This window comes from Anguilla anguilla, chromosome 8 (assembly GCF_013347855.1).
Source record: "Anguilla anguilla isolate fAngAng1 chromosome 8, fAngAng1.pri, whole genome shotgun sequence".
Taxonomy (NCBI): domain Eukaryota; kingdom Metazoa; phylum Chordata; class Actinopteri; order Anguilliformes; family Anguillidae; genus Anguilla; species Anguilla anguilla.
This window is the reverse complement of record NC_049208.1, coordinates 32,537,373-32,563,832: the sequence shown is the minus strand read 5'-3', so window position 1 is coordinate 32,563,832 and position 26,460 is coordinate 32,537,373. Positions and strand designations below refer to the sequence as shown.

The window sequence follows — 26,460 nt, the reverse complement described above, 5'->3', positions numbered from 1 at the left end:
GTTTCCCAAAATCTCACAATCCTGCTCCAGAGGAAGTCTGACAGAAGCAAGAACCTCAAGCATTATACTTCATTTTCAGCAGAGGATAAAAAAGGATCAAGCTACAGGCAACTGTAAATGAAGTACAAAAAACAAAAGGGATAATGTACATTTTAAAACACCTCACCAACGGAACATTAAGCCGGACCAATTACACAAATAACTTGCAGTGGGGACTGCTATCCCGCCCCCCTCCAACAGCTGTTCAATGTAATGCATATTGATAGCACCTTTAATATCAGTTATATATTTTAATGAGTGTTACACTTTTTTGTGTTTTATTTAAATTCCTGTGATAGGTCAGTCTATTGCAATCCAGGTGCTTAAGTGCAAATTCTTTTAGCAGTTGCGTCCGCCCCCAGCTACTCGTGCGATTACTCTAACATCAAGCAAAGGGGTCACACTTCAGTTAATTGTAAGGAGTAGAGACCAAGAAATCCAATCTGACTGCACAGACTGCTTCTGGAGCAGGCGGTTAACTTTTAAATAGGCCGTTTTGTTTATTGGATTACAGCAGACAGCAACTGGTTTTTAAAAAAGCAGGATTCTTGGTTGAAGCACAGTATTCTTGATATATTATGTCCGAACGTGACTACATCAGAAGCGTAACATAAAGAGCGTGTATCTGTTACCGGGTCTCTGTTTTGTGCTAGTTGAAATGGAACTAGTACTACATGCAGTAGAGTACTCCTAGAAAAGCCAACATGTATAATGTGCTGAAGTGTCCATCCGAGAAATAATAATGGCGACTACGGCTAGAACAAAAGGAAATGGCGTGTGCAGCATGTGTCCGGACTGTTTCGGGGGAAATCTTTCCCCGCTCGGGTTTCCTGGCGGAAAACGCCTGTGCGGCTCGGAGCTCCTCGTTCCTACGGCGAGGAACAGCCGTCTTCTGAAGGTCCACAACGTCGCTCGATCTCGAGGACAAGGCGTTCTTTGCAAAAAAAAAAAAAAAAAAAATACAAGCGTTGCAAATTTTCAGACACGCACATCCGCATGCACGCGCAAGCAGCTCGGATTGGATTTTACAGAACGTCCACCTGACAGAAAACAATGAAGTTGGGCACTGTAACATGGAGTTACTGAGAGTATTGCCAACAGATGTAGTGGTTCATGGTGTCTTGTTACAAAACACAGTACATACCACCGCAAGGACCAGCTGGAACGTAAAGGGACGAGTCACTCCTATTACAAATGTAACAAAATTCCCCCAAAATTGTACAAATCTGTTGCAATACAGAAAAATATTTACAAGGACCCTTTTTTTAAAAGTGTAATAATGCAGCAGTCCAGCTTTGGCACACGACGGTAACCTCCTGGTCAGTTGGAGTCCACTCACTGTGCCTCTGATTACATCTCAGCTCAGCCAAAATGCTCCCACGGTGCTCTTGTAATGCTTTATCAGACATTTCAACATTACAGCCATGTTGTGCGAATGCTGTGCATTTAGCTGGGACAGTGCAGATGTAAAATCATTGGTTCCGAAATACGAAAAATAGAATTTCTGTCCTTCCTTCCTTCCTTCCTTCCCCTCTTCTGTGCAAAGGACAGTTCCCACCGTTCCCACCTGGTAGGTGAAACAAACAAACAAAAAAAGCCATCAGTGACATCACATTTACTGTTGTCAGCCTCATAGTTAAATATAAAAGACTGGGCTCGCTATCAATCCCTTTGGAAATATGTCTTTTACTGCAGCACCTTGACCTCAGAGGAGGTGAACTGTACAGTTGGAATCATACACAGTAATCTTTTTATAAATTAAAAGCTTTATAAATGGGTAAAAATCTGAAGCCTTGGGGATAATAGATGCATGATCTGAATAGGGAGTTTTAATATTAATAATTACTTGGCTAAAAATATAAAAAACCTTCATGGTATTAAACACCTACATAAAAATAAATATTATTCACTGAAATTGATGAGACTGTTGAACAACTAAATGGAAGCTTGGCTCAAAAGGTTTTACAAAGGATTATGAACCCACACTTCAGGTTGAATTTCTTATATTCTGCGATTACCTGGTGTACAACTTTATCCAGTCACCCTTCCAGAGATGTCTTCTGCCACATTATCAGTATCTGAGACCAGCTCCTGTCCAGTTAAACCTCCGTCCACCCCAACAGTCATCTTCACCCATCCCCCATGATCCTCTCTGCCTCGTCCGTCCTGGATGCCGTTCTTGCTGTCGGATGTGTTTTGTCCCAAATTGTTGGCGAACCAGTTTTTGATTTCCTGGCTGCTGAGCGCTGCGCCCTCAGAGAACCTCTTGACATCCTTTTCTCGCTGCGTCTTCCCGTCCTGGTAGTGCTGTCTGGGGATATTCTGGGTATATTCAGTGCTTGCCGGTGAGCCCAGACCGTTCTGGTCTTTGCCGCCCAGCTTCTGGAACAGCTCCATCCACTCTAAGGTCCCACTCTTCAGGGCCAACCGGCTGTCCTTGAACCAGCGGACGATGTCTGTGCGGGCCAGGCCAGTCTGGACCTCCAGGTTGTTGTATTCCTCAGGCGAAGGCCACCGCGTTAGTGCAAAAACGTTTTTGAGCTGCCCCAGTGATGTGCCGTCGATAGCCGTGGGACAGGTGGGAGGGGCGACGATGGGAAGCGGGGACCTCCTAGTTTGGCCCTCCAGCTCGTGAACGCCGTTCTGCGTGCCTTGCCGCAGCACCCTCTCCTCCATATGCGCCTTCTTCGAACTCATGGAGTTCAGAAGGGCTTGTTCCAAGTTATCCCGCAGGGCACGCCGCTCCGAAAACCAGCTGGTGATTTCATTCTTGGAAAGTCTGGTTTCGGTTACAAGGCCATCAATTTCACCAAGTGTTGGGAAGCTGCTCCTCTGGAAACTGTCCTCTAAAATCTTAAGCTGCTCAGAGGTTTTCCCTTTCACTCGCTCCAGAAGAGGAAACTGGGTGGGTATGGATTTTTTCAGCATGTCTTTCGGAAGAAGATCAACGCTTAAGTGCGGTACGGCCTTGTGGTTATGATAGTGCTTGTCGCTAAAAGAGTTTTTCATGTTAGCCTGGGAGACACCACTGGTCTCGATCAGCCGATGTACCTCCTGGTCTTCAGGAAGCTGGTTCTTCACTTGACAGGTCTGCAGCTCTGCGATTTGATCTCTTGTTTTCTTGCAGTCCAAGGGAAAGCTGGGAATAGGGGAGGCTACCTTGAGGGAGGGCTGAACGGATTTTATGATGGTTGGCCGCTTCACTTCAGAGGACATCACAGGGGCTGTTATGGTCTGTTTGAGTTCAGGACCTGGACCTGTGGACCACTTTCCGTCAGGGCTGATCAGTGGGGCCAGCACAGGGCGCTTAGTTTCATGAATTACTGCTGGGGGCACCGGCGGGGGTCCCATTGTTCGTTTCAGCTCAGGAGAAACAACTGGAGCTACAAGGGGTCGCTTCATTTCTGGGACAACAAGTGGTGGTGCCATGGGTCTCTTCATTTCAGGGGGCACAGCTGGGGGTGCCATAGGTCGTTTCCCTTCTAGGGCTCCAACTGGACCAGACATCACCCACTTCACATCTGGGGCTGTCACCAGGGCTGGAGTGGGCCTCTTCCCTGCAAGGCCCAACACTGGCGCCGCTTTTGGGCCGACCATGGAGCGTTTCACCTCGGGAGCCACTGTTGAGGCTGGCAAGGGCCTCTTGAAGGTCTCCACTTGGTTTGATACTGTCAGTGCAACAGGAGGACAGGTCACGGTTGACCCATTGGCAACAGTCGTCAACACTATGCTAGACTGTCCGAAGAGCCGGCAAGGAACAGTCTGAATAAGGGGCTGGGTGACTTTGGCTGGCTGGTTCAGTGGGGTCGGCAGGACAGTAAAGGTTTGATGCACAGGTGGGATTGATCCATTAAACATTTTTTTACGGGCCTCCTCCACCTCCTCCGGGGACCAGGTGATACCATGCTTTAGCCGCTGAGTGGTAAACCAGACTTTGATTTGCTCCTCTGGGTGCTTGGATTGTGCCGTCAGCCAGGAAAGCTCAGCATGGGTTGGGTAGGGAAACTTGTTGAAGGATGTGATCAGGGTGGCATTGCTGTCCAGCGACGGGTTGTATTTGGTGGTGTTCAAAGGGACAGCGATTTTTGGTACCAAGTTATAATTCGGCGGGCGCTGCAGTAATGGCATAACGTGAGACAGCCCTTCCTTTATAGTCGCTTCAGGGATGATAACTGTCCCATTCACATTTACAGCAGTGATTTGGTCTTTTGTGATGAGGGCATCTACATGGTTCTCAAACTTTTCCCCTTTGTGGAAAAACTGTTTGTTGTCCGTTTTGGGCTTTCCAATCTTTATGGTAGTTGATTTGCCCAAAGGGAATGTGGCAAAGCCCTCAGCACCTCGAGCGGTAGCAGCATCATGGCTAACTGCACCGTTTAAACCCTCGATTGTCTGCTCCAGGATGGTCTGGCTGTTCATTTTGATCCGCTTGAACTTGAAGTTGTTCTCCCCAGGATGACACTTCTCATTGTGCTCCGTCAGGATGTCAAACTTCTTTGTGTTGAAATTGCACACTGCGCACAGGTAAAGCGGGTTCAGTATGACATTGGGATGGTTGGAGTCCACGTGCTCTTTGAAGTCGTTCAGGTTCTGGGTGGAGAAGGGACAGTACTTGCACTCGTAGCCTCCTTGCTGCTTCCGCTGTAACCGAGCCTCTGTCTCTAGCTTCTCTCTGTCCGTCTCCCTGTCCAGAGTCAACTGTGCAGCAGGCATGGTCTGTGACGAGCCATTCTCCACCGTGCCATTGGAGGAGACCTCCATGTCCTCAGAGTCATCCTGCTCGGTCATCTCATTAATTCGGATCATGCAAGGGATGGTTGACTTCCTTCGACTGGCCATAGCTCCAAACGGGGTATGGGCCTTACAATGGAACTTTGGCAGAGTGGGGAGGAGGGTGTGTCAGTGTCTGAGGAGGGGGCTGTCCTCGGCCCTCTTGTCTGCACTGGAGTCTCTTGCTGACTGAGTGTCAGCTCCAATGGGGCACTTCATGTAACTTCATTACAGACATTCTGACCTAAAGCAAGGGAGAAAAAGAAGAAAGATTTCATTACATGAGAATGCAATGTTAAAGCTTTGTTTTTAGGTTAATCTTTGAGGATGATGCTGTATACATAATCTTATTTTGTAAGCACGAATGTGAAATGATCACTTAAACCATTATCTCATAAAGCCTATACTCTATGGAAATGAATTTGTACGCAGCTGTGCTTGGCTCACAGAACTGGTATCAAACTGCTATCAAGACTAGTCAATGCAGATCAAATATGAATCAAGATTCAGCAATTACATGGCCCACTTCTCATCTCAAATGTTTTCAGAGACATATTTTAGTGGACTGTTTTGGTTTATGAACAGGTTGTGCATCTCACCAATCAGGTGCCGGCAGTGTTCAGTCGTATTAAAAACGAACAAATTTGTAGGCTCCACAATTTCCCTGCATGATATCGTGATTATATGAGGTAGCTGTACCTCCAAAGAGGTACTCTAACATCACGATTGGGGTGCGGACAGAGTGAAATGTAGAAAGAAAATTTCTAAGATGCTTTTCTACCAGTATTTTCTACCAAATTATATTATTTTAGTAATGTTTAATTAACAGGATTAAAATGTTTTACGGTGTGAAATCACAAATATGGGGTTATAATATTCTTAACAGAACATTTTAATGCTGATATCACAAAGACTACTGGTAACTGAAAGAAATTGAGTTCTAGAACACTTTTCCATTCCAAAAAACACACTCTTCAAAGGGTTAAATGGCCAAGCTAGACCTTCAGCATATTCTCTCTATTCAGGTTGATGGCTATATTCAACAACACTGAGAATAATTAACATGTTTCCAGGTATGTTTTCCTCCGGCTTTGCCTCCCCACGTCACTTAAAATCATTTCTACAAGTCACACTGCATTTTCAGCCTGTGTGCTCTAAAGTTCTTGCACGGTAACCTTGCCCATAGGACAACATCAGCAAATGTTGAAATACTGAGCATACAGCCCACTTGCAGCCATGAAAAGGTCAAGAAATATTTCTCCTGGAAATGGATTAAATTTCATCTGTGGAAATCCAAGTTGCTTGTGCATTACAAACAGCATACTGAATCATCGTCTGGGTCAGTGTCTGGTTCCTGTTCTTAAGTGCGGTACTGCCCAGACTGACTCCTGTGTTGGTACAAACTATGGGCGGGTTCCCCATGGAATAATGCCTAATTAGCCACAGCATGATTCTGGGAGGGAGGGCTCCAGTCAGCAGGGCATTCTGCCCCTTGTTCTCCAACAACTCCTGAGATGAACTGGGCTCGTGAAACCTGTGTGCGCAAGCTGTGTGGTCCTACTGCGAGGCAGCTATGATGATGAACTGCAGAGGTTAAGTAGTGCCAGCTGGTTGCACGTACTTCAAAAGCAAAGTGCACTAATTTACCTCTCGTGAACTGACAGAGAATTTCACAGGGATGGAAAGTGCCAATAATGAGCGGATAAAATTGATGTGAGACAAAAAACGTATTAAAAATCGCTTTACTTCCTTGTGTGATAAGAGCTGTCTTCTTATACACGTGCTCAGATGACTGCATGTATACTAAAGCCAGTATTTTGTAACTCCAAACATCTGTCAGACCAGTTAATAGACTGCATGTGTCAACTTTTATGGCCAAGATGTCAGATATGATCTCCTTTAACAAGAAATCCATAGAACTTCCTTCTCCTTTAACCAAGCGGACACCCATACAATTTCTATACAAATACATTAATAAATAAACAGCACTAACAGTGTTTTCTCACTTTTTGTACATATGTGAACACACCAGACAAACTTAGACCCCTTTGAAATGAACTGAACTCAACCACCACAGGTGGTGGTACCAGCATGGTTCATTTGTGGTTCCAGGTCTACTTAATTTGTGCATTATGAACACAAAGCAGCCCCAGTCCGCTTTGCGTTTTTCAGTACACTTTAATACCTTGAGACTTGCCATACATTGATTCTACGCAGCTGCAGTGACTTCTGAGTGTACCCGGCATTAGCTGAATACAGCAGAATGGCTGCTGGTGGTGTTTGGGGGATTGTGTGGTCAGAAGAAACCTGAGCTCTTCTTGCATCAGCTTCCTCAAAATGTAGCTCAACCAAATGATAAACGCATCTGCAGAGGCCATCTGGTACACAAGTATGCACTAATGGCAAAAAAATTAAAATGCATGCCAATTTTTGTCATAACAATGAAAATACCTACCTAATTTTAGGTATGCATTCCGTTAGGACATACAATTTTAACAATACATTTTAATCTTTTTGCTGTTGATGCGTACTTGCGTAGCACTTACTGTATGTCAACCCCTGCTCATAATCCAACGTTACAAAGGTGGGGTCTGAGTTCCAAGGGAGCTGTTGTGTGAACACACTTACAATGGGAACACAGAAAGACATTTACCGCTGGTTAACTTTTTGGTTCACTTAAAAATAACTATATGTGAAAACACCCTAATTATACAAGGGGACTTGAGGAGTATAGGCACCTGACACAGGGTTTGACAATTATTTAGAAAAGTGGTTGCGCAATTTGGCTAACGCTAGTCAGTGCTTGGTTGCCCAAATGGACAAAATTGTAGCCTGAAAACTGGTGGGTCACTGGGCCAATTTTAGTATTTGTTTTAAAAAGACCTACACAGAGACTTGATGTGTAACAATATACACATTGTTTAATTAAAACATTCCACAAATTTGAGTTAAGGTCACAGCAATGCAAATTGATGGAATCGACCCAAACACACAAATTGTATCTAAATGTGAGCCAATTAAAAGCCCTTCGTTGAACTTATTTCTTTTCCAACTGACAGCACAATTGATAGCACAGCAAATTTATTTCTCCGACCAACACAGACTTCTGTCGTTACTCCACTAAAAAGAAGGTCAATCAGGCAGGTACATTTTCCTGCTGATGCATCCCATAGAACAGCAATGATGTCAATGAATGAGCCAGAGGTGAACGACAAATCAAAACTTACCTTCCCATTTAAAAGTAAAAACACAGCAAAACATTTTTAGCAGAGAATTTATTGAAATATGCTTGGGTTCTGTTAACCCGTAAATGCAAGGGGAGAACATCCAGATCAACTGTCCTATGTGATGTCCTCTCTAGTGGTGCACATAAGTTAACCATGGAGGGGTTAAACTGACTTTTCATTTCATCAGTGTGTTATAATCTTATCTAAAACTGACTATGATATTGTGCTTTTTTGGCTGTAATTTTCAGATACTATGCCTACATTTTGATTAAATTTCCACTTAGTTCCAACATCTTGCGCTGAACATTTGTCTCCACTACCAGCTTCTGTTGCTAGGTGTGACATGTGTCAGGAGAAGCAGAATAACATAGCACCAACACAGCTAACTTGCTAACTGCTAGCTAGCTTACATAAATTAACTTACCAACTAACATGGAGAAATGCCATTCAATTCAGTTTTTTTCCTACTATTTTTTATATTTATATATTTATTTTATATTACCTTTTTATTACTATATGTATTTGTAGGTATTTGTTTATATATGTTACATTTACTTCCATACGAAGCAATGGAAACTGGTACCTTGACCATGCATTCAGGTAGCAAAGAAAGGTAAAAAAAATTGCTTACTTGAGACAGATTGGTAACTCGGAGCAACCAGGCTCCCATTAATGTTGAGCCCTGTATTAATATGTTGCTAAGGAAATACTAGCAAAAAAATGGCTTTTTAGGTAAGCAATGCAATTGGTAGGAATTCAGCCATACAGAAAACTGAAACAGCAGTATATAGCCTAAATGATTACATATTTTTCTCATGGTTCATTTCAAAATTACCGGCAATAAAATTAATCGCATGGACTAAGCCAGCCCCCCCCCCCTTTCAGAGGCATCTTAGTATCTTGGAAGAAAGCCGTACAGTTGGCCATTCCACAGTCGGGGCCAAAGCAGTGTACCGCAGCACGACGCACAAGCTAGCCCACGTTAGCATCACGCTGACAACGACTGAATAGAAAGAATGTGCCAGAGGAGGGACTGCGAGAGGGCCAGAGCGAATCAGAACACCTGGCGGGGCTCTGTGAGCGCGCCGGTCAGATCAATCACACGATCCTCCGTGACACCTGCGAAACGGTCGCTTTGCACGGGCAGTCTCCGATCGTAACGCGGGCTGTCAGCCACTCTCCGCGTGCGCGCCGTTTCCGCCACCCGAGGCTGGCGAGGGAGGCGCGCTAGCCTGATACGACCTTTCCGCCGCCGCCGCGCAGGGCTGGCGGCGCGCGAGCAAACGCCGGGCACACGCGCTACAATGCCCTAAAAACGCAGCTGAGCCGCACGACCGGCGTCGTCCGGCTGCACCTCCGTTCCAGCCCTGCCGCTAAACAGCGGGGTGAGGCTAAAATTCCGGTCTTTTCTGGGAGTCATTTTGATGACAAAATTTCATTTCTAATGGGATTTTTTTTTTCTAAAGCAAATCACATCTCTGTGCAGAAATGCTTTTAAATAGAACAAACGGGTTATAAATGCTGGTTCACGGTTAAAATGCAGTGGGCAATTACAGTGACACACAAATGCACAGACGCATAATAACATCAAGCAGAAAGGGGAGTGCTCATGACGGATAAATTGCCTATAAGCAGATCCAATCCATTATGTTTTGACTATGTCTGACCCCTATTTGGTTTTTAGAAATCCTGTCAAATCCTTTTTTTTTCTTTTTCACAATTCAATGTTGAAGGCTCTTACTAAGTGTGAGGCGCAATCTTAATTCAGCGAGAAGCTTAATAAACACAGCTGTGAATGAAACATGATTTTGGGTTTGAAATGGCCGAATCTCAAATTATGCAATCACTGCGGTTGCAAAATAACCTCAGCTTGTAATGTCACACAGTGCTTAATTCAAAACTGATATATGCAAATCTCCCCCCCCCTCAAATCTGACACACACACACACACACACACACACACAAGGAAAGTGGGAGGGGTCTAACATTGAGGTGGTAAATGCTAATCACGCAAATACAAACGAGTACATATTACAACAGCACAATCTAATTTGCAACTCGATTAATATGCATATATTCTGTGGAGGTAAAATAGAGGCGAACAGCTCCTTCCGATTAATCCATAAACTGCAAGGACCTCAGCATGTAAACTGTGAAATCAATATGGCAGCTTTCTCTTGTCATTTATTCCTTTATCTCACTGAAAGCCTCACATTACAAAAAGAAAGGGGGGGAAAAAAACAAGCCTTTAGTTCTTAAAAACACGTACATAAATGGCACCACCCACCTCAGCTTTTCCTTTCCTGCAGGCCCTTGGTCTAGGGGAGAGAACTGAATCATGTCCACGAGCTGCTTCTCATTCACTAAAACCGGTCATGCAGAGGGGGGAGAAAAAAAAAGTGAATGCACAGCATAAATATCCCATCCGTTATTTGGGCACTTCCTTGATCCCAACTTTGGGAGCCTTAGAGGCTCCTCATTAAAAATGGAGAATTAAGGGGAGCTTCGATTCCATGCCGTTGCCACGGCAACCGCATTCAGCGAGATGCCCTTCTGTTACCTCGCCGCCGCATGCTAACGATTTTTTTTTTTCTGGCAGGTATTAATTAGGACGAGGCGGGCCGCGGCGAAGCAGGGGCGAGGTGAGGCGCGGGGGGGGGGGAGGGGAGTGCTCTGGCGGGAGGGACCCCGCCCGCCTCCACCGGGACCCCGCCGCTCACCTGATCTGCCCCCGTGCGTGCGCGGCAGGGCCAGCCTAATGAAACATGCATGAGCCTGCGTCTCGTCTCGCCTCCCCCCGCCCCGAGCCGCGGCCCGCAGCCACTGAGCGCGCTCACAAGTGAACTCGCCCTGACCGCTCCTGCAACATGCATACATGAATGAATAAATGAACGAATGAATGAATGAGTGAGTAAATAAATAAATAAATAAATAAATAAATGCCTGCGCTAACTGGGCACACATGACGGCTGCGCTACACCGAGGGTTCATATTTTTTTTAAATTAATTATTTTCTTAGCTATTTGTTTTCGCTGTGTTTTTCCATGAGGCCAACGGGGAAGAACGATGATATTTCACAGGAAGGTCAACATCTGTTGACCTTCATTCCGAACAATATTTTTCGTGGGAGTCTCTTAATGACCAACGCTGTCCCGCTGTCTCCAACTGGAGCCTTATCAGCGGAGCGCAGGACCGCGCTCAGCCTCGGCGACGTGCGTTTCCGCGCGTTTCTCACGGTCCGGACGCCGTCCGCTTTCCGTCCTTCCCCTCAGAAAGCGGCCGTTCTAACGCGCGTTCCCGTTCGGGTAGTGTGACTCAAGCGGGCGTCCAGGCGGCTCCTGGCGGATCTCGCGCCCGAAGCGTCGACGCCGTCTCGGAGCGGCGGCTCGGGCTGCGTTTGATCACGGCGTCTTTGACGGATCGTTTTTTTTTAGCGCCCACGGGAAGAGCGGCGGGAAAGCGCGGCGGACGTGTCCCAGGAGAGCGATGCCGCTGACTCGCGGAAACGCATCACAGAAAACGGCGCCATCGACGCATCACTCACGCTCCACGTACCGCGCTAAAATAACCAAGTCTGACAGCTGAAGCACAGCCTGAGAAATGTACCCACAATTCCACTTCGCATGACACTTAAAGACATAAAGACAAACGTCATGAACAGTTCTGTTAACGTTACGGGGCTTTTTTCATGCCCTCTGCCAGCACAGAAGCCTGTCCTTCAAAGAGCAACGCTACACACTTTTTGGGGGGATGAAAATTCGAGACAATGTTTGTCCTACCGTGCTGCTAAGCTCGACTACAAAAATGATTAAATCAAAATATGCATTCATGAAACCCATACCGAAAGACAGTAAGGGATAATATCAAAAGGCATCCATAGACGACATTAGATGGGATTAAGATACACGCCTGCTATCACGGGCTCAACACAGCTGTCCTTTATTTTCCTGTAATGGACGCAGCTACAATACGGCAAACAGAGAGACCACCCTCAAAAAATAATGTATCCGTTAGCCAGGAGAGCTGAGTGTAAGCTAGCATAGAATTAATTTATATGCAGTGGGACCATTAAAGCCTTATCAACATGGAAACAGTACAATTACTTACAGACACAGGTAGGAGTAGGCACAAATTAGACAAACTGTATGGTGTGACAGTGAACACACACAACCTGCACAGCCTGCACCGAGTACACACACACAGAAACACACACTCACAGAAGTTAAAACAAAAAAAGGTGCTGGGCACCGCCCAAGTTGTTACTGAGAAAAATTAAAACTTGAAACATCTTTGGTTCCCTGTTTCTGGGGAGAAATGTTCAAATACAGCGGTGGAGCTCCAGACTAATATGTTGCCATGGCAACCAGAAAACAGCAGGTAGAGCCATTTAATTTCCCCATGGATATCTTGATGGGAAATGTCTCCCGCGCACCAATTTGGCAAACTTTTAAATGTCTTCCTAAAATCAGCTACTTGAAAGATGTCAAATTAAATACCATATTCAAGGGTGAATTAAAAACTCTTCAGAGGCTGATGAAATCACAAAAAGACCAATTCAGTGTACTGAAAGTTGTTTACATTCATACAATCCATACCAAAAAAAGAGGAGAAATCTCCCCCCTCAAATGGAACTGATGGCTCTACTGCTCTTTGCAACTTAGCCTATACATTTTGTCATGTAGAAATACAAAGAATCTTGTGAGGGTGGGGTGCAGACAGTTGCTAGTCCAGTAACTATTGGAAACACTCCATATTAGAGAAATTGTACACCCCCAAATTTAAGTCAGTCTCAGGGACCCTACTGGGCCCTGTACACCCCATGCATTGTATAATTTTAGTTAAACAAAACCGCAAAATGCCGGTTAATCATTGGACATTGTACACCAAAAGCAGTACAGTATAATGCCAGCCACTGCTCTGTGACCCTTCTGTACACCACCTAAAATAACAATTCTGAGAATTCTGAGTCCTCTTCCATCTTGCCTGGATACTGCGCACATCTTAATAAAGACCTTTATTTCAAACACCAGCCAAGCAGGGAAATAGTTTGGCAGCACACTGTGAGCTGGTTGTGTAAGTCCAACTGTACTAAAACGCCAATTCTCCATTCCTTCTTCCAAACACCCCTGCAGACAAAGAAATCATTTAGGCTGTCCTTTCTCTTACGGGTGAGCAGTCTGTAGCGGCAGCACACAACAGCAACGAGCCGCAAAACTTCCCTGTTGATGGCGGATCAAAGCGCAAAAACAACCCCCTCCCTAAAAAGACATCCTTTTATGTGCTCCTACATAGTTAAACATGCTGCAAAAGGCCAGGTTATGAGGACTCTGAGAACACACCCAAGTGGGGGCCGTTTGCTGGAAGTGCTGAATATTTTAAAAGGGAGAATACAAATGTGACAGTTAGCTGGAGCGGTATCGAGTTACAATCTTTATGGATAGCGTATGTATTCTTAAAAGGGAACCTAGGGCTAGTCAGTGAGACCGCGGCCAGGCAGGTAAAAGCATTTGGTTGTAAAGTTTAGTGTTAAATCGATGAAAACTCGCTTTCTTCAAGTCCAGCAGGGTTAACGTTTGTCTAACGGATTTGGTTCAATAATTAAATTAATTTGCTGTGTACCAGGGTTTCCATTTTTAAATACCTTTCTTCCAGAAATCATCAAATTCATTATATCTCCCGTAAGAAATTCTAACAGAACGGATAGCTGTTAAATCGTTTGTAATTTTAATTTTTTTTTTTTTTAGATAAAATCCAACGATCTTTAAACCATCTCCGCGCCGCCCGGTTCTGCGGCTAAATGTTGGTTATCTGGCTGGAATAGAAACGTGTTGCCTGGACTTCCATGGCTCCATTCCCAGAGTTAGGACAAACTGTACTACTGTAAGCAGGCATAGGGAGAAGCAGGAGGGAGGAGGTGGGCGCGCCATGCCAAACGAAACGCCGCAAATACGCTGCAGTCGCGGGCGAGAACAGTGCCGACAGGTCTCGCGCTAACAATAGGCTTCACCAATTAAAAGTTGCGAGCAGCGTTAAAACGTTAGCATTTCAAAGGCGCGGGAGGAGGGCGACTGTCAGGCGTTCAAGGCGCTGCTCAGCAGGTCAGGAGGCTAAGAACAATAACCAGGCCTCTGCGGGGAAACTTCACCGGTAAACCAGGAGTGTTACCAAGTGTGCTTCTTGTGTTCGTGTTAAATGATTATTGGGGAAAATATAAATTATTTTCTTCTTCGACGAAATAGCTGTAATAATAACACTGTTCAAACTAAATGTTTATTCGTCCTGGTCGTTCAACCTGCTAAAAATACTACACTTCATTTTGACATTAATTTTGAAATATAGCTTGTTTTTCTGCTTACACACTGTAACCCACGTTTAGCCCTTTTCCCTTAAACAAAAGAGAAAATCTATTAACGCAGATGATAGTACAGTTAAACACAGAGTCTATTCCACAGCTTGAGTCCGAGAATAACCCTTTAGCAAAGATGATTATCATGAGGTGGGCTACACAGAGTATCAACCGCATCACATAAAATCAGTATCAAGATTAGCGTAGCTATGACCAAAGATGACTCTCCAACAGTTTCTACAGAGGCGTTATGTTTTCCGAGGCGGCATACATGAACACATTCATTTTCTAACACTGCTTCACAATTATAAGCATACATGTGAAATTTTATGTTGTGCAGCTGCCTCTGTCCTTCAGCACAGCACTCTGGTGTGCTGTCTGGTTTTTCCCTTTATGTGCATTTTTAGGATTCAGCATCCATTTTTCACATTGCTTGAGTTGAGCACATTTTTGCCACGAGTCTTCAAAAAATAAAAAATAAAAATGAGCCTAAAACATGAATAATGAGCAGAGAACATACAATTACTAAATCTTATATTGTAAAAACAATAAGTAAGAACTCACATCAGTGTTGATCTGTTTCAGCATGTAATTTAAATTCTTGGCTTTCTTTTGTTCTTCGTATGGATTTGCATGACCAAAACAGAACAAGCTTTACCACTACTGTGTAATTCAAGTTACAAGTTATAATACAATATCATTTTTGAGATATTTTCAGGGCGGACTCATTTATGATGATGATGACACTGCTCAAATTTATTTTCCTTTTCTGAAATTATGACTTTACTTAAACCCAAACCTGAATTTTATCATGTTTAAGTCTCCATTAGGTTTAAGAAACAGACTTAAAGCTTGTAGCTGAGTCATAAGCCATATCAGCCAAATGTTTGGTCCATTAACACAAACATGCGGTATAACAAGCTGCTTTATCAAAGCAAAGAGGCAACTTATATATTTGATAAATTAATTAGCACGAAGAGGCTCAACATACTGAGGGAAAAAGGTAACATTTCTAGAGCGCGGGTAACAAAAATATCTGCACGAGAAATTTCTTGGAAGATCAAGCTCATTATAACAGCTGTCATTTTAACTGCCAATGCGCTGAAAGAATGCTGTTTCCTCTTTTTAATAAATAGGCCACTGAACATTATACTTTGTTGATGGAATCAATGTAATTCAGAAACACAGAAGCTTGGCAGCCTACACTTAAGAAAAGTAAAAATGCTGCAAGACAGAACGCCTTCTGAATAACAGACTTGCCAAATAGTGCCAGCACAATGAAAGAGAACTGTTACTGGACAATTATTGGCACCTTTGGACCTAATGATGGTAACATGAGAAGTTCCACAAAAAAAATTGGCAAAGCTGGATGACATCCAGTTATAACACTGACGGACTGTTGTGGATCTTAAGGAGAGAAGGCCGCGTTAATGTGTAGTTTATAGCTGCTTTTTGCAGCGATTCGATCTCTAGAGCTTCTTGGTTATATTTTAATACCCGACAACGCTGACGGAGGCAGTGAGGCCGATCGAGCCGGAAGAGAAACATCAAAGTAGCCATGCAGCGCAGCCCTCGATGTCATGTGAGGCCAACCCCCCCTCCCCCCCCACCAAAAATAAATAAATAAAATACAATAAAAAACAGCTGAAGAAGCATGTACAAAACCAGGCTTGATAGAACACAGCAATTGAATGAATTTATGAGAACCACACATGAAGGGAGGACATTATATTTGTCTCTAACAATATGGGAACTGCAAGCACGTCTCACTAGCCCGTGTGTGCGGTCTGTTTTTGTCGAGCGTTGGAGCACACGATAATGAAATATTCATTCGTCCGCTCATCATGCTGGGGAACTGTGAGGCTGGCCTGCCCCCTCTGTGACGCCCGCTCGTCTGCGAGCGTTACTCACTGGACTTCCTGCGCCCGCCGCCACGCCCACCTCCCGTCTTCCCTCCGGGTCTCTGGCCCAATGGCAGGGGAGGAATTCCAATTGTGTGGAGAGTCTTCGCCTGCAAAGACCTCAGACTGCACCGCTTTGTACTTGTTGAAAAATAGAAGGTTGTTACCTAGGGAACCTGCGCTGAAAGCATGAGCTAGGAGGCTTTGGAGGGTTATTTAAATAACAAACGCCGTCTGCGAATTCATCTTATTGCGCTCCGCTGTGTAGGCATGAATATAATTAAGAGCGCGCAACTTTGTCGAGCGCGTTGCCGTTATTAACATGCTTCTCAGTCCATCTGATTAGCGGCGCTTGTTGCAAGCGCTTGCGCGTCTGAAAAATGCACGGGTGCAACTAGCAAGCATTCGCACATCAATCCTGAACCTTCAGGAGAGTTTTGTGAATAAATGCACCGGTGCCGCCTAGGCCCCATGAGATATTTTGCTGTTCACTGGGTGCCTGTTAAACTAGAGCCTGTGTATCAATGGAACTTGGTTTGTCTCAGGTTTGTCACTTTTTTGACAAAAATTATTCTTGCGTTGAGTCTCGAGTCTTTCAACAGTCAAAGACCGAAGAGGGGGAACGGGTGCACTGGAACGTGGATATTAACAAAATATTAGCCAACATGAGACGTTCTAAAATTACACTGTCATCAGCATAATCAAATCTAGCATCCAACTGTACAGGAAAAACCTCCCAAAATGGCTGCAAAACCAACAGGCTGAAACTAGTGAAAAGTATGGGGCTTGCAGTTTCCCACAGTGAACAATAGGCTTAATTAATACCAGAACGGCCGCTGCCAAGACTATGGCACTCCGATACGCTTAGCGGCATTCGTCATCTCTGCCGGTACAGGACTCAGCCCCTGCAGATCAAAACAACCACGCAGCGCAAGACCTTTCAAAACACCATCTCTGAAACCACGTCTGGAAGCTCCTTAGCAAGACTGCTGCAGCTGCGTGCAGGAGCTGGTAAGCAGGTGTAAAGTGGGACAGCGGGCTGGCTGGCTGTTTGGCAGTATATGGTGGTCTGCTGCATGTACCCACGTGACAAAAAAAAAAGGCCATTGAAAACAACGCAGCATATTTTAGCACCGATTATCTTACCGTGGGCAGCCGATTACTGCATGGTCCGACGGCAAACCTGTTCTACCGGGAAACGTAACGGACCGTTTCTGCAACATTAAAATAGCACCGCTTTCCAATATTGTTTCAGCTCATGCTCTTGTTATCTCTAGGGGTTGGGTCAATATACAGATTGCCCCCAAAGACGGAGGCAGAGAAAGACAGGGATATTGTTGGCTCATGGACCCCCCCCCCCCCCCCCCCCCCCCCCCCCATCTGAGGCACTGAATCCTGTGGCTCTTTCCCGACGCCGGCCTCGCGGCGCTCTCTCTCACCAGTTCTGTCCCTGCTCGGCGTCTCGGCTTTCACAGGCGGTTTCTATAGCCAGTGCGCCGGCAGACCCGCGTCACGGGCATCGGCGCCTGAGAAGCAGACGAACAAACGGAGAGAGCATGACTTTATATTTCTCAAGGTAGCCTGGCATACAAATAACAAGGCTCGACCATTTGTTCTTACATAGCTAGTAGAATCCCAGTCTAAATTCTCTTTGTGCTCAGTTAGCTATTGAGCAGCTCTCATCTATTTATTTTTTTGTTTAGCCAGCTGCCAAATTCCAAGCTAATGAAATTGTTAAGCGAGGCAAGCGGTTCGTTTGCTTGCCAGTAGCAAAGAGTTCCACCACAGAGTATCTATCAGTTTTGTCTATCTGGTGAAGAAATCAACAGCCTCTGATATCAGTCTTTGTAATGCAAGTCAGCACACGATAACCTGTTAGCAGAGACAGTCCTGGTTAGAGGACTGATAAAATATGCAGTCTTATGTTGTTTGTTACGGGCACTTGGCTTCTTTTCTTTAATTGCACAAGACGAGACAAGCTAAATCTAAAATATTCCATGTATTACAACACATGACATTTCACATGGATACTGTAGATTGTGGCCGTTGCTTCTTGTGCTTTCCCTAAGCTTCAGACACAGTGATTTGGGGATGATGGGAATACTGGGACTACAGCAGGAGCATGAGGCTGTCTGAGTGCAGGTCTCCCACAGGAGAGTGCAAAATGCAAGGGCTTTCAGGGGAGCCCAACCCACAGCTATGACATCATCCATGCACCATGCCCACAGCCACATGCAGTACTGTCTACGGACCGCCACATCCATTTCCCACCACCAACACTGACCAGCCTGAGCTGACAAGCTATTTGCCACATGAACCTTAACATTTAATTCTGTCACTACAACTGATGAGCCGTTGCACCTTATTCATGTTATTTGTGTGATCATGATTTCAACTTGCTTGAAGGATTAGACTCGCACAATTTGAAGTCGAAATGGCTTTAGTCTGACAATCTGTCCGCTGGTCAGCTCTTGAGAAAGTGGATGTTTGCTTGTCTGCTTCTTATTAGCCTATATGTGGTCTCCCGAACAGTACAGCACAGTCTGTTGCTCCATTTGTGCATTTTAGTTGCTCTTCCCTAGCCTGTACAGACGCTGTTCTCAGAAACCAAAACACAGAAGGCTACATAGGCCACCTAGGTAACGACTTGCTTTACAAATGACCAAGGCCTATATTTTGCATGGGAAGCATTTAAGTCATGGCATGCTGATACTCTATAGCATTAACACACTATCTCCTTACTGTACAAAGAAAATGGAAGTTTAGACCATTTTTATTCAAACTACAAATCGGCTAATTCATTATAATTAGACCTATAGTCAGCCAAATGACAAATGCATGCATGACCTCTCTTTATTAAAAATAATGCTCAGTATTTATACGCATCCAGAGGTAATGGGTAAACTACTGAACATTTATGTTTCATAGTTTACAATGTCATCTGGGCAAAGCGAGGCTTTTTTCTGAAATGTTCATTTTAGTGTATTTTTTCCTACAAAGATTATTCATGAAGCATTATTCACAGTGTAAAGTGTTTAAAGCATGAGGTACAAGAAAATAGATGTGAATAAGTGCTAGGCTAGACCTACCAATAGTTTCAATCACTTATGTAGTGGTATGTAGTGGTGTGCATAGAGAAACATTACTTAGGCTACATGTCCCTGTAAGTGCATACTGCAAACATACATCAAAATTTCATCTATTGTTAATCGGGCAGTCTTGGGGTTTTTGAAGAATGATGCCAAAGCATTTATAGAAAGGCTTGATCCAGTTTTTCCAAGCGACACAAAAACAGCAAAGCACAGACACACAATAGTGACCAAAAACACAATGAAAGTCCAACACTGCAAATATGCACATCACTGCTGAAAAGAAGGAACATATTTTAATAAAGGATACGGAATTTAATAAAGGATACGGATATAGTCATCTATTGAAGAGGTGCCAAAATGTCAAATGCACGCCACTGCCCACCATTTAAAACCAAAAGAGCTCTCAACAGTTAATTTTTTTTTGCCAACATTAATAAGACTTTTAAATGCATAGGGGTGTTTTCTGGGGAGGAGGGTGCTGGGATGCCTTATATAATTTTACTCTCTCGTCTGCTATCTGTTTTTATCCATTTTGTTGTGCATGTGTCAGAGGAGTGAACTGTGCTCTGCATTTTTTGTATTCCTGTTAGCCTACATATTTCGTTTTTGATGCCGATTTCATAACCAGAGTTCCTTGGAGGAAATTATTCTACTCTACTTTGGGTTTCAGAAGCATGCCGTTTAAAACTGGATGTCATGACCTGTCACCTGACATGACAGCGCTTTCAGAGCTCACATTAAAGCGCAGTCTGACACAGGCAGGAAATCAGCAGATTAATGCATTCCTTGGGTCTGAATAGCAACACTAAACATTTGGTGCTAAGAGGGGGAAATCAGCATGTGCTTCCACACAGTGTTTTTCTATGGGTAGGGCCAAAAACAAGGCCAAGTTTTCATGCTCTTTACAAAAAACTGCAGGCAGGCATTTAGGCTATGCTATGCTAGCACCTTGCTAAGCAGTGGGGATAAAAGGACCCTTGTGACAATGATTCCTAGGTGGTTCATCAGTCATCTCAACTGCCGATACATTTGTGATGTGCCATATCACTGAAAATTACAGGTTACGGAAGCATCTCTTTAATCAAATGTCTCTGACAAATAACATTTAAAAATCACGAAGGCAGGGTAGGCAAGATGCTTACTTAAAATAAAATGAGAAACGAACTGTATCTGTAAAATGAGACAGGCATCTACGAATAGCATTACAAATGTTGTCCCTGAAGCTAAAATAATCAGAGAAATAAAATAAGGATCATCTGTCATGTGACCGCTTAACCTCCATTCCAAAATCAGTTCTGCTGCTGTGGTCAATGCCAAATGAATTCTAGCTGAACAATACAGAACAGTTCTGAAGCGTTCAACTGACAAAATCACAGCCAGAACCAAAGGGAGATTTCTCATTTAAGGTTTGCGCAACCATAAGGCATTGACACCATAACAACACAGGATGTGCACTCGGGGTCAGATGATCATCCATAATCAAAATATGAATCCATTCAACTGACAAGAATCTCAGACTTGTTTTCTGCACCACGCCACCATTTGGCAGAGCTACCCAAAAAGAGACTGGGGCAGAACCTGAGACAGAATGCGGAGGACTAGGGCAGCATGCAGAATTTGGCAGAGCGATTCTCTCTCAGATGCGCCCCAGGGAAACCCCCTACTTTCAGGGCTTTATGTCTGAGGGGTTTTTGTAGTCTCCTCATGCTCCTTTTGAAATACCTGCAGCTTTACACCAGCCAGAGACCACATAAAAAAGAACCGTTCGTCTGTAGCCTTCGTGGAAGATGAAGCCCCATAGAATGAATCCACTGATGCCCAGAGGCCTCCTTGCATAAAAATGAGAACAAACCTGTGACGGACCCACACAAGCACCCTCAGCAAGCATGGGTGACGACAAAGCAGAGTGCCACAGTCCTCTCTCACTGCGCGGCAACAAACACACTGCAGCGCGGCTCACGACTAGCGTGTGACGAGCACCGACTCGAACGCAACAGCTGGTCTAACTGAAGTCTATATGCAACATGGGCATTTGCTCTGAAACCAGAAACCAGCTGCTCTTGACAAGGCGGTTCACATTAGTGACGGCCTGCTGAAGCCTAACGAACCACTTAACAGGCCCTCTGTCACCGACTAGTTTCAACCAATCAAAGCACCCGGCTGAGGAGAGCAAAGCCTTCTGATTGGTTAGGTCCGTCAATGAATGACTGTATATGGCAGCTGGACTCATTCTTTCACTTGCTCTTTCACTAGCCTCTGAGGGTTGAAATGACTGACCCCTGCACCAGCCATGTAAGCCTTAAAGGCAGTATTAAATAATGTCTTTGCAGGGGCTTGGTGTGAAAGCACTTCACTGGGAATTCTCCCTCTTCCAACATCTAACAATAAGAATGAGCTTTGCTCTGTTGGAGAGGTGAAGTTCTCACTATTAAAAAGTAGGAAGGCGGCAGGCTTGAATGGCATTCCTTCTAGGTTTTTAAAAGAATATGCTGAAGCTGTAGCTCCTGTCATTACTCATCTCGTTAATCAGTCATTCTCAGAGGGCAAGATTCCAACTCCGAAAAAGTGCAAATGTGGTGCCCATTCCCATACAGCCAGGAACAAAACCAACCAAACCAGTTTACACCAGTTAGCTTTAGATCTCTTCGATGTGTAGTACAGCAAATCATCTAGAAATGTGTATGTTAAAACAAAACAGTCACCACATCCTTTCAGTTGTAAAGGACCAAATTACCCACCAGAATTGTTCAACCACAACTGCCTGAGTCAAAGCATTTTGGTCCTCGCTGACCGCATTGGACTCACAAGATACTACAGTAATCCGGGTACTACTGGCAGATATGAGAAAGACCTTTGATAGAGTCATACAATACTGATGCTGCACGTTTCTGAGGTTATTTCAGTTCCTCAAGACATAGCATGGACTCTCAACTACCTCCATGGAAGGACTCAAAGGGCGCTCGCTAACCATACACACAGTGATTGGACCCAAATAACTTCTGGAGTCCCTCAAGGTGGGGGAGCTATATGAGCTCCAGGAACACACTCTTTGATGACACAGTTTCTGCTGGGTATGCAGGTGACATCAGTTTATCAAGAAGCCTTGTCATCAAGTCCCTTTTTTCAGATCTGTCTACGCAACTGGAGGCCCAGCATCTGAATGAATGGGCCCTGCAAAACGACATGATCTTAAATGGTAAGAAGAGTTATGAAGTGCAAATCACACGTGTGAGATAAGGCCCAGCGATGACACCATTACGGTCGGCCGGAGAGGAAGTGCCTGTCGTTCCAACTGCTCATTACTTGGGTTGGCACCAAGACTCTTCTCCCTCTCACAGTTACTTAGTCCAGGACATGACGATAAAGGCACCAAAACATCTCTATCTGTTGAAAGAACTGGCTCGAACAAGCACATCGGTGGATGATCTCCTGCTAATTTACTTTGTCCTCATCAGGTTGAGGCCTCATCAGCAATCTCTATTTAAAGAGATGATGAACCCACCCCACCCATTGCATGATCTTCTACCTCAAACCAGAGTAAAAAGCGCTGGTAGGAAAATGAGGGACAGCTCGGCTCTCTCCACACCTCCTGCCAGGACCAAACGCCTCCAGCATTCCTCCTGGCACACAGCAATCAGACTTTATAATGATAGAGATGAGCCGTACAAGCTTGACCATTACACAGACCCCTCTATAGGCTTGAAATGTGAAACTGGTATGTGTGTATTATCTTATTCTTTTAAAAAGGTATCTGCCCCATATCATTTCATCATTTACTTATAAAAAGAGCTTTGCAGAAACAAGTCTGAAATACACTCATCTCTACAGTGGCAAAAGAAAGAACCGTTGTTTAAGGTGAGAGTATTTCAGTCTTGTTTCTGCGAAACACTTTCTATAAATTAATGAATGAATGAATGAATGATGAAATGGTCAGGGGCAGACAGTCAGCATCGAGTACACTGCAACATACTGAATCTTTTTCTATAGCCTTGGAAATTTCTGAAAAAAGACAAGGCGTTGTTCTCAAAGCTTTCTCAGCCAGAAAGTGAAAAACTGAAAAACGAGCATGAGGTCTGCATAACAGCTCCCTCTCTAACACAGCAGCATGTTGACAGGTGTGAAGCCCTCTGGCTGTACGTGACTTTGTGAACTTCAGAGACAAGGCAGTCTAATTATGCGGAGGATAAAATGCACCTTCTCTTCGAGGTAACATGAGGGTATACATGTACTAGCAGAAACGTAACGTCTTACATTGTAGAAATGTTTTTTAAAACACACAAAAAAAAAAGAATAAAAATATAATAATTTTCCCTTCAGGCATCAATCACACTAAAGGCATTTTTATGAGCAACGACACCATCTAAATTTCAACGAGATGCAGCAGCTGATCAAAATGAACAAGACATTTCAAGCAAAACAAGGGGATTGGATCTGGCTTAATTATTTGCAGGAAACCGTGGAGTACAAATGCAAACTGAGACTTGACTGCCGCAGTGTGTGCAAAACAGCACGGTAAATACAATTCCCATCTCCCAAAACAGCCAGGAATACTGTGCACACAAACACAAAACATGGCAACAACAGTAGAAACGTCAAAACATACAAGCTGGCCACACTCCCCTCTGTCACGTTAGACTGCAGATTAAAAAAAGATAGCATAGATGCAGCAACACTGCTAGAAAAACCATGCATTCACACAGCAGCTTCCACGCAGCAGCACACATTTTGTCATTAATCACACATACAAAATTTAAATTAGTCAACGGAGCAGACCCCATTCATCTGCCTTACCTAATCTGCATCATTCCATCATTTGTTTTTGACAATTATCTTACAAACATTCATTCATTTGAACTCAGTGACAGAATATGCTTTCATCCCAGTGCTCTGTGACAATTCTATTGTGAAGGATGTTGTAAATCAAATTTCATATAGGCAGTATCCTAGTAACTCCAGACTCACTAAATGAATAAGCCTCATAAACCTGAGTCTCTCAAAGTCAGGAGAGGACAGCTTTTGACACTGACCTTACAGGTTCACAACATCGCCTGATGATTACTTTTCAAACCCTGATATACCAGGACAGCAATTTTAAAAAAATACATATTTTTCTTCACCCACATAGCATCTTTTATCTTCACAAAATAAATATGACAATGATAATGACAAAATACCCCATTCCCCCTAATGTATTGTAGCAGGGGGGCTACATGGCCAATGTACAGTGATGTCTATTCCATGATCTTATCGCTAAGAAGCCAAGTGTCTCTCTAAAAAAAAAAAGGCTATACCTTAATTATATAGGCTATAACGTTATATTTGATGGCAACAACCACATGTCTTTTAAGTGGTTCATCGACTGGAAATTCTATATATATATATATATATATATATATATATATATATATATATAGTATCAGTTTCACTTCCTGAGGGCAAGTTCAATGTTTATACTTTCTGCTGTAGTTCCAAAGGCTGAGAAAATTAGCTATAGAAAAATGAAATTAATATGAAGAATGCTACAATAACGGGAAGCCACGTCTACTGAGGACGAGGATATAAAAACTGCGTGACCTCAGATAGTCTTATCTAAAAATCGGCAGATTCAGATTCATTAAGGCTCTGGGGAGAAGACGGTTAGCCACCTATAAAGCATATTTATTATGTAATGCTAGATAATATAACATCAAAAGCAACAATAACCGTAGTCATTTTGACAGAAACCTGGTTAACTAAAGTTGGATGAGGAAATATATCCGATAATCCTCATTTTGCTAACGTTAGCTACAGAAAATTCTCAGGCAGTTTAAGGTCATGGCAAGCGTCACAGCACAGACGCCAGACAAGCTGAAAATCAAAACACTACCGTTACAACAAGCTCGCTAACGTACGTAATGTCAAGTTAATTAAGTTAGCTTGCTATCTAGTTCAGGAACCTACGTCCAATGTAGCAAGACCACTACTCGGTGTGTAATACATCACATTATGGTTAGGTACGTGAATTATTAACGTCTTGCTAACTAGCAAGAAGGCGTAAGTGAAAGGTTAACCGGCTAGCATTAACGTTATTTGTCTTGTCTACCTGGCAGCAAAGCCGGTCACTTTGCAAATTTAACAACTGGAGAAAACTAACAATTATCAGAAAAAACGGAGACGTAAACCTTACAGATAAATATTCGACCTAACGAGCTATTGAGCGATAAAGAAATAATATAGCTAGCAAGCGCCATCTCAAAATCGGGAGCCATATTTTACTGGTTATTTCGAAATCGAAAAAGTAGCTAGCTGTCTGGCTAGACGTGCTCCCCAGCATTGACTAGCCACCACTAAGTCCTTTCTAAGATATCCAGTCAAACTTTGCGCCTGGGAATACAATTTCCTCGGTAGCTGACTAACCCGTTTGTTACACCAATTATTCCTTGGGCAATATAATTTAGCCAGATATCCAATTAGCTTGCCGCCTGCACAATATGGGACAGCCAAAGTTTAGCGGCTAAGCTAGCTCGTTAAACTGGCTACAGGGGCTGCGCATGGTAGGGATGAAAGTGGTGTTGCTTGCTAGCTAACTTGGTAGCTAACGGTAGACTAGCTGTGACGCCTTTTACACAGGGCAGCTAACACGAGCTAGTTTTAAAAAGCTTACTCGGACTTAGCTAGCTATGTCAATATCCGTCATCATTTGTGAAATATTGAGTTTGGTAGCTATATTCTTACCTGTCCACTGCGTTTGATGATGGTATGATTATATAGCGTACGGTTCCAAAACTGGTTCTTTTATATCGATGAACAGAACGAATACAGGGATTAATTCTAAAGATTCTACCGTTTCCTAAAGACAACAGTAGAAAAAATTCTCGTTCACGGGGGATCTACGCCAAAAACCACATGATCTCTTACGTCAGCACAAATATTTGCATACGGTACCAGACGCAGTTCCATTCCAGTCCTGATAGTTGCCTAAAAAGTTCGGGAAGAAGTCACTAACTTCAGCTACGATTATAACCCGACGAAAGGGTGCCGAGTCAGTGGACTGCTGCATCCCGGCTTGCCTTGTGAAATGAATGAACTGTTGTTGTTTTGACGTC

The 26,460-nt window shown here is 43.8% G+C and overlaps 1 protein-coding gene across 2 annotated transcripts; it reads right to left on the bottom strand.

Moving 5' to 3' along the window:
* Positions 1-54: 54 nt before the first annotated feature.
* LOC118233199 (zinc fingers and homeoboxes protein 2-like) lies at positions 55-26,460 on the bottom strand. Of its 2 annotated transcripts, XM_035428609.1 has the most exons (4): positions 26,090-26,460; positions 10,324-10,399; positions 2,058-5,053; positions 55-1,606 (listed from the first exon to the last, which is right to left on the bottom strand). In XM_035428609.1, exon 3 carries the CDS (start codon positions 4,876-4,878, stop codon positions 2,071-2,073), a length of 2,808 nt encoding a protein of 935 aa, XP_035284500.1. In that variant the 5' UTR covers positions 4,879-5,053; positions 10,324-10,399; positions 26,090-26,460; the 3' UTR covers positions 55-1,606; positions 2,058-2,070. The 2 variants fall into 2 exon arrangements, with proteins under 2 accessions (XP_035284500.1, XP_035284501.1); XM_035428610.1 differs by lacking the exon at positions 10,324-10,399.

What these genes read in the sequence shown, in the direction of transcription:
- LOC118233199 (XM_035428609.1), bottom strand. Translation starts at nt 4,878, where the DNA reads ATGGCCAGTCGAAGGAAGTCAACCATCCCTTGCATGATCCGAATTAAT.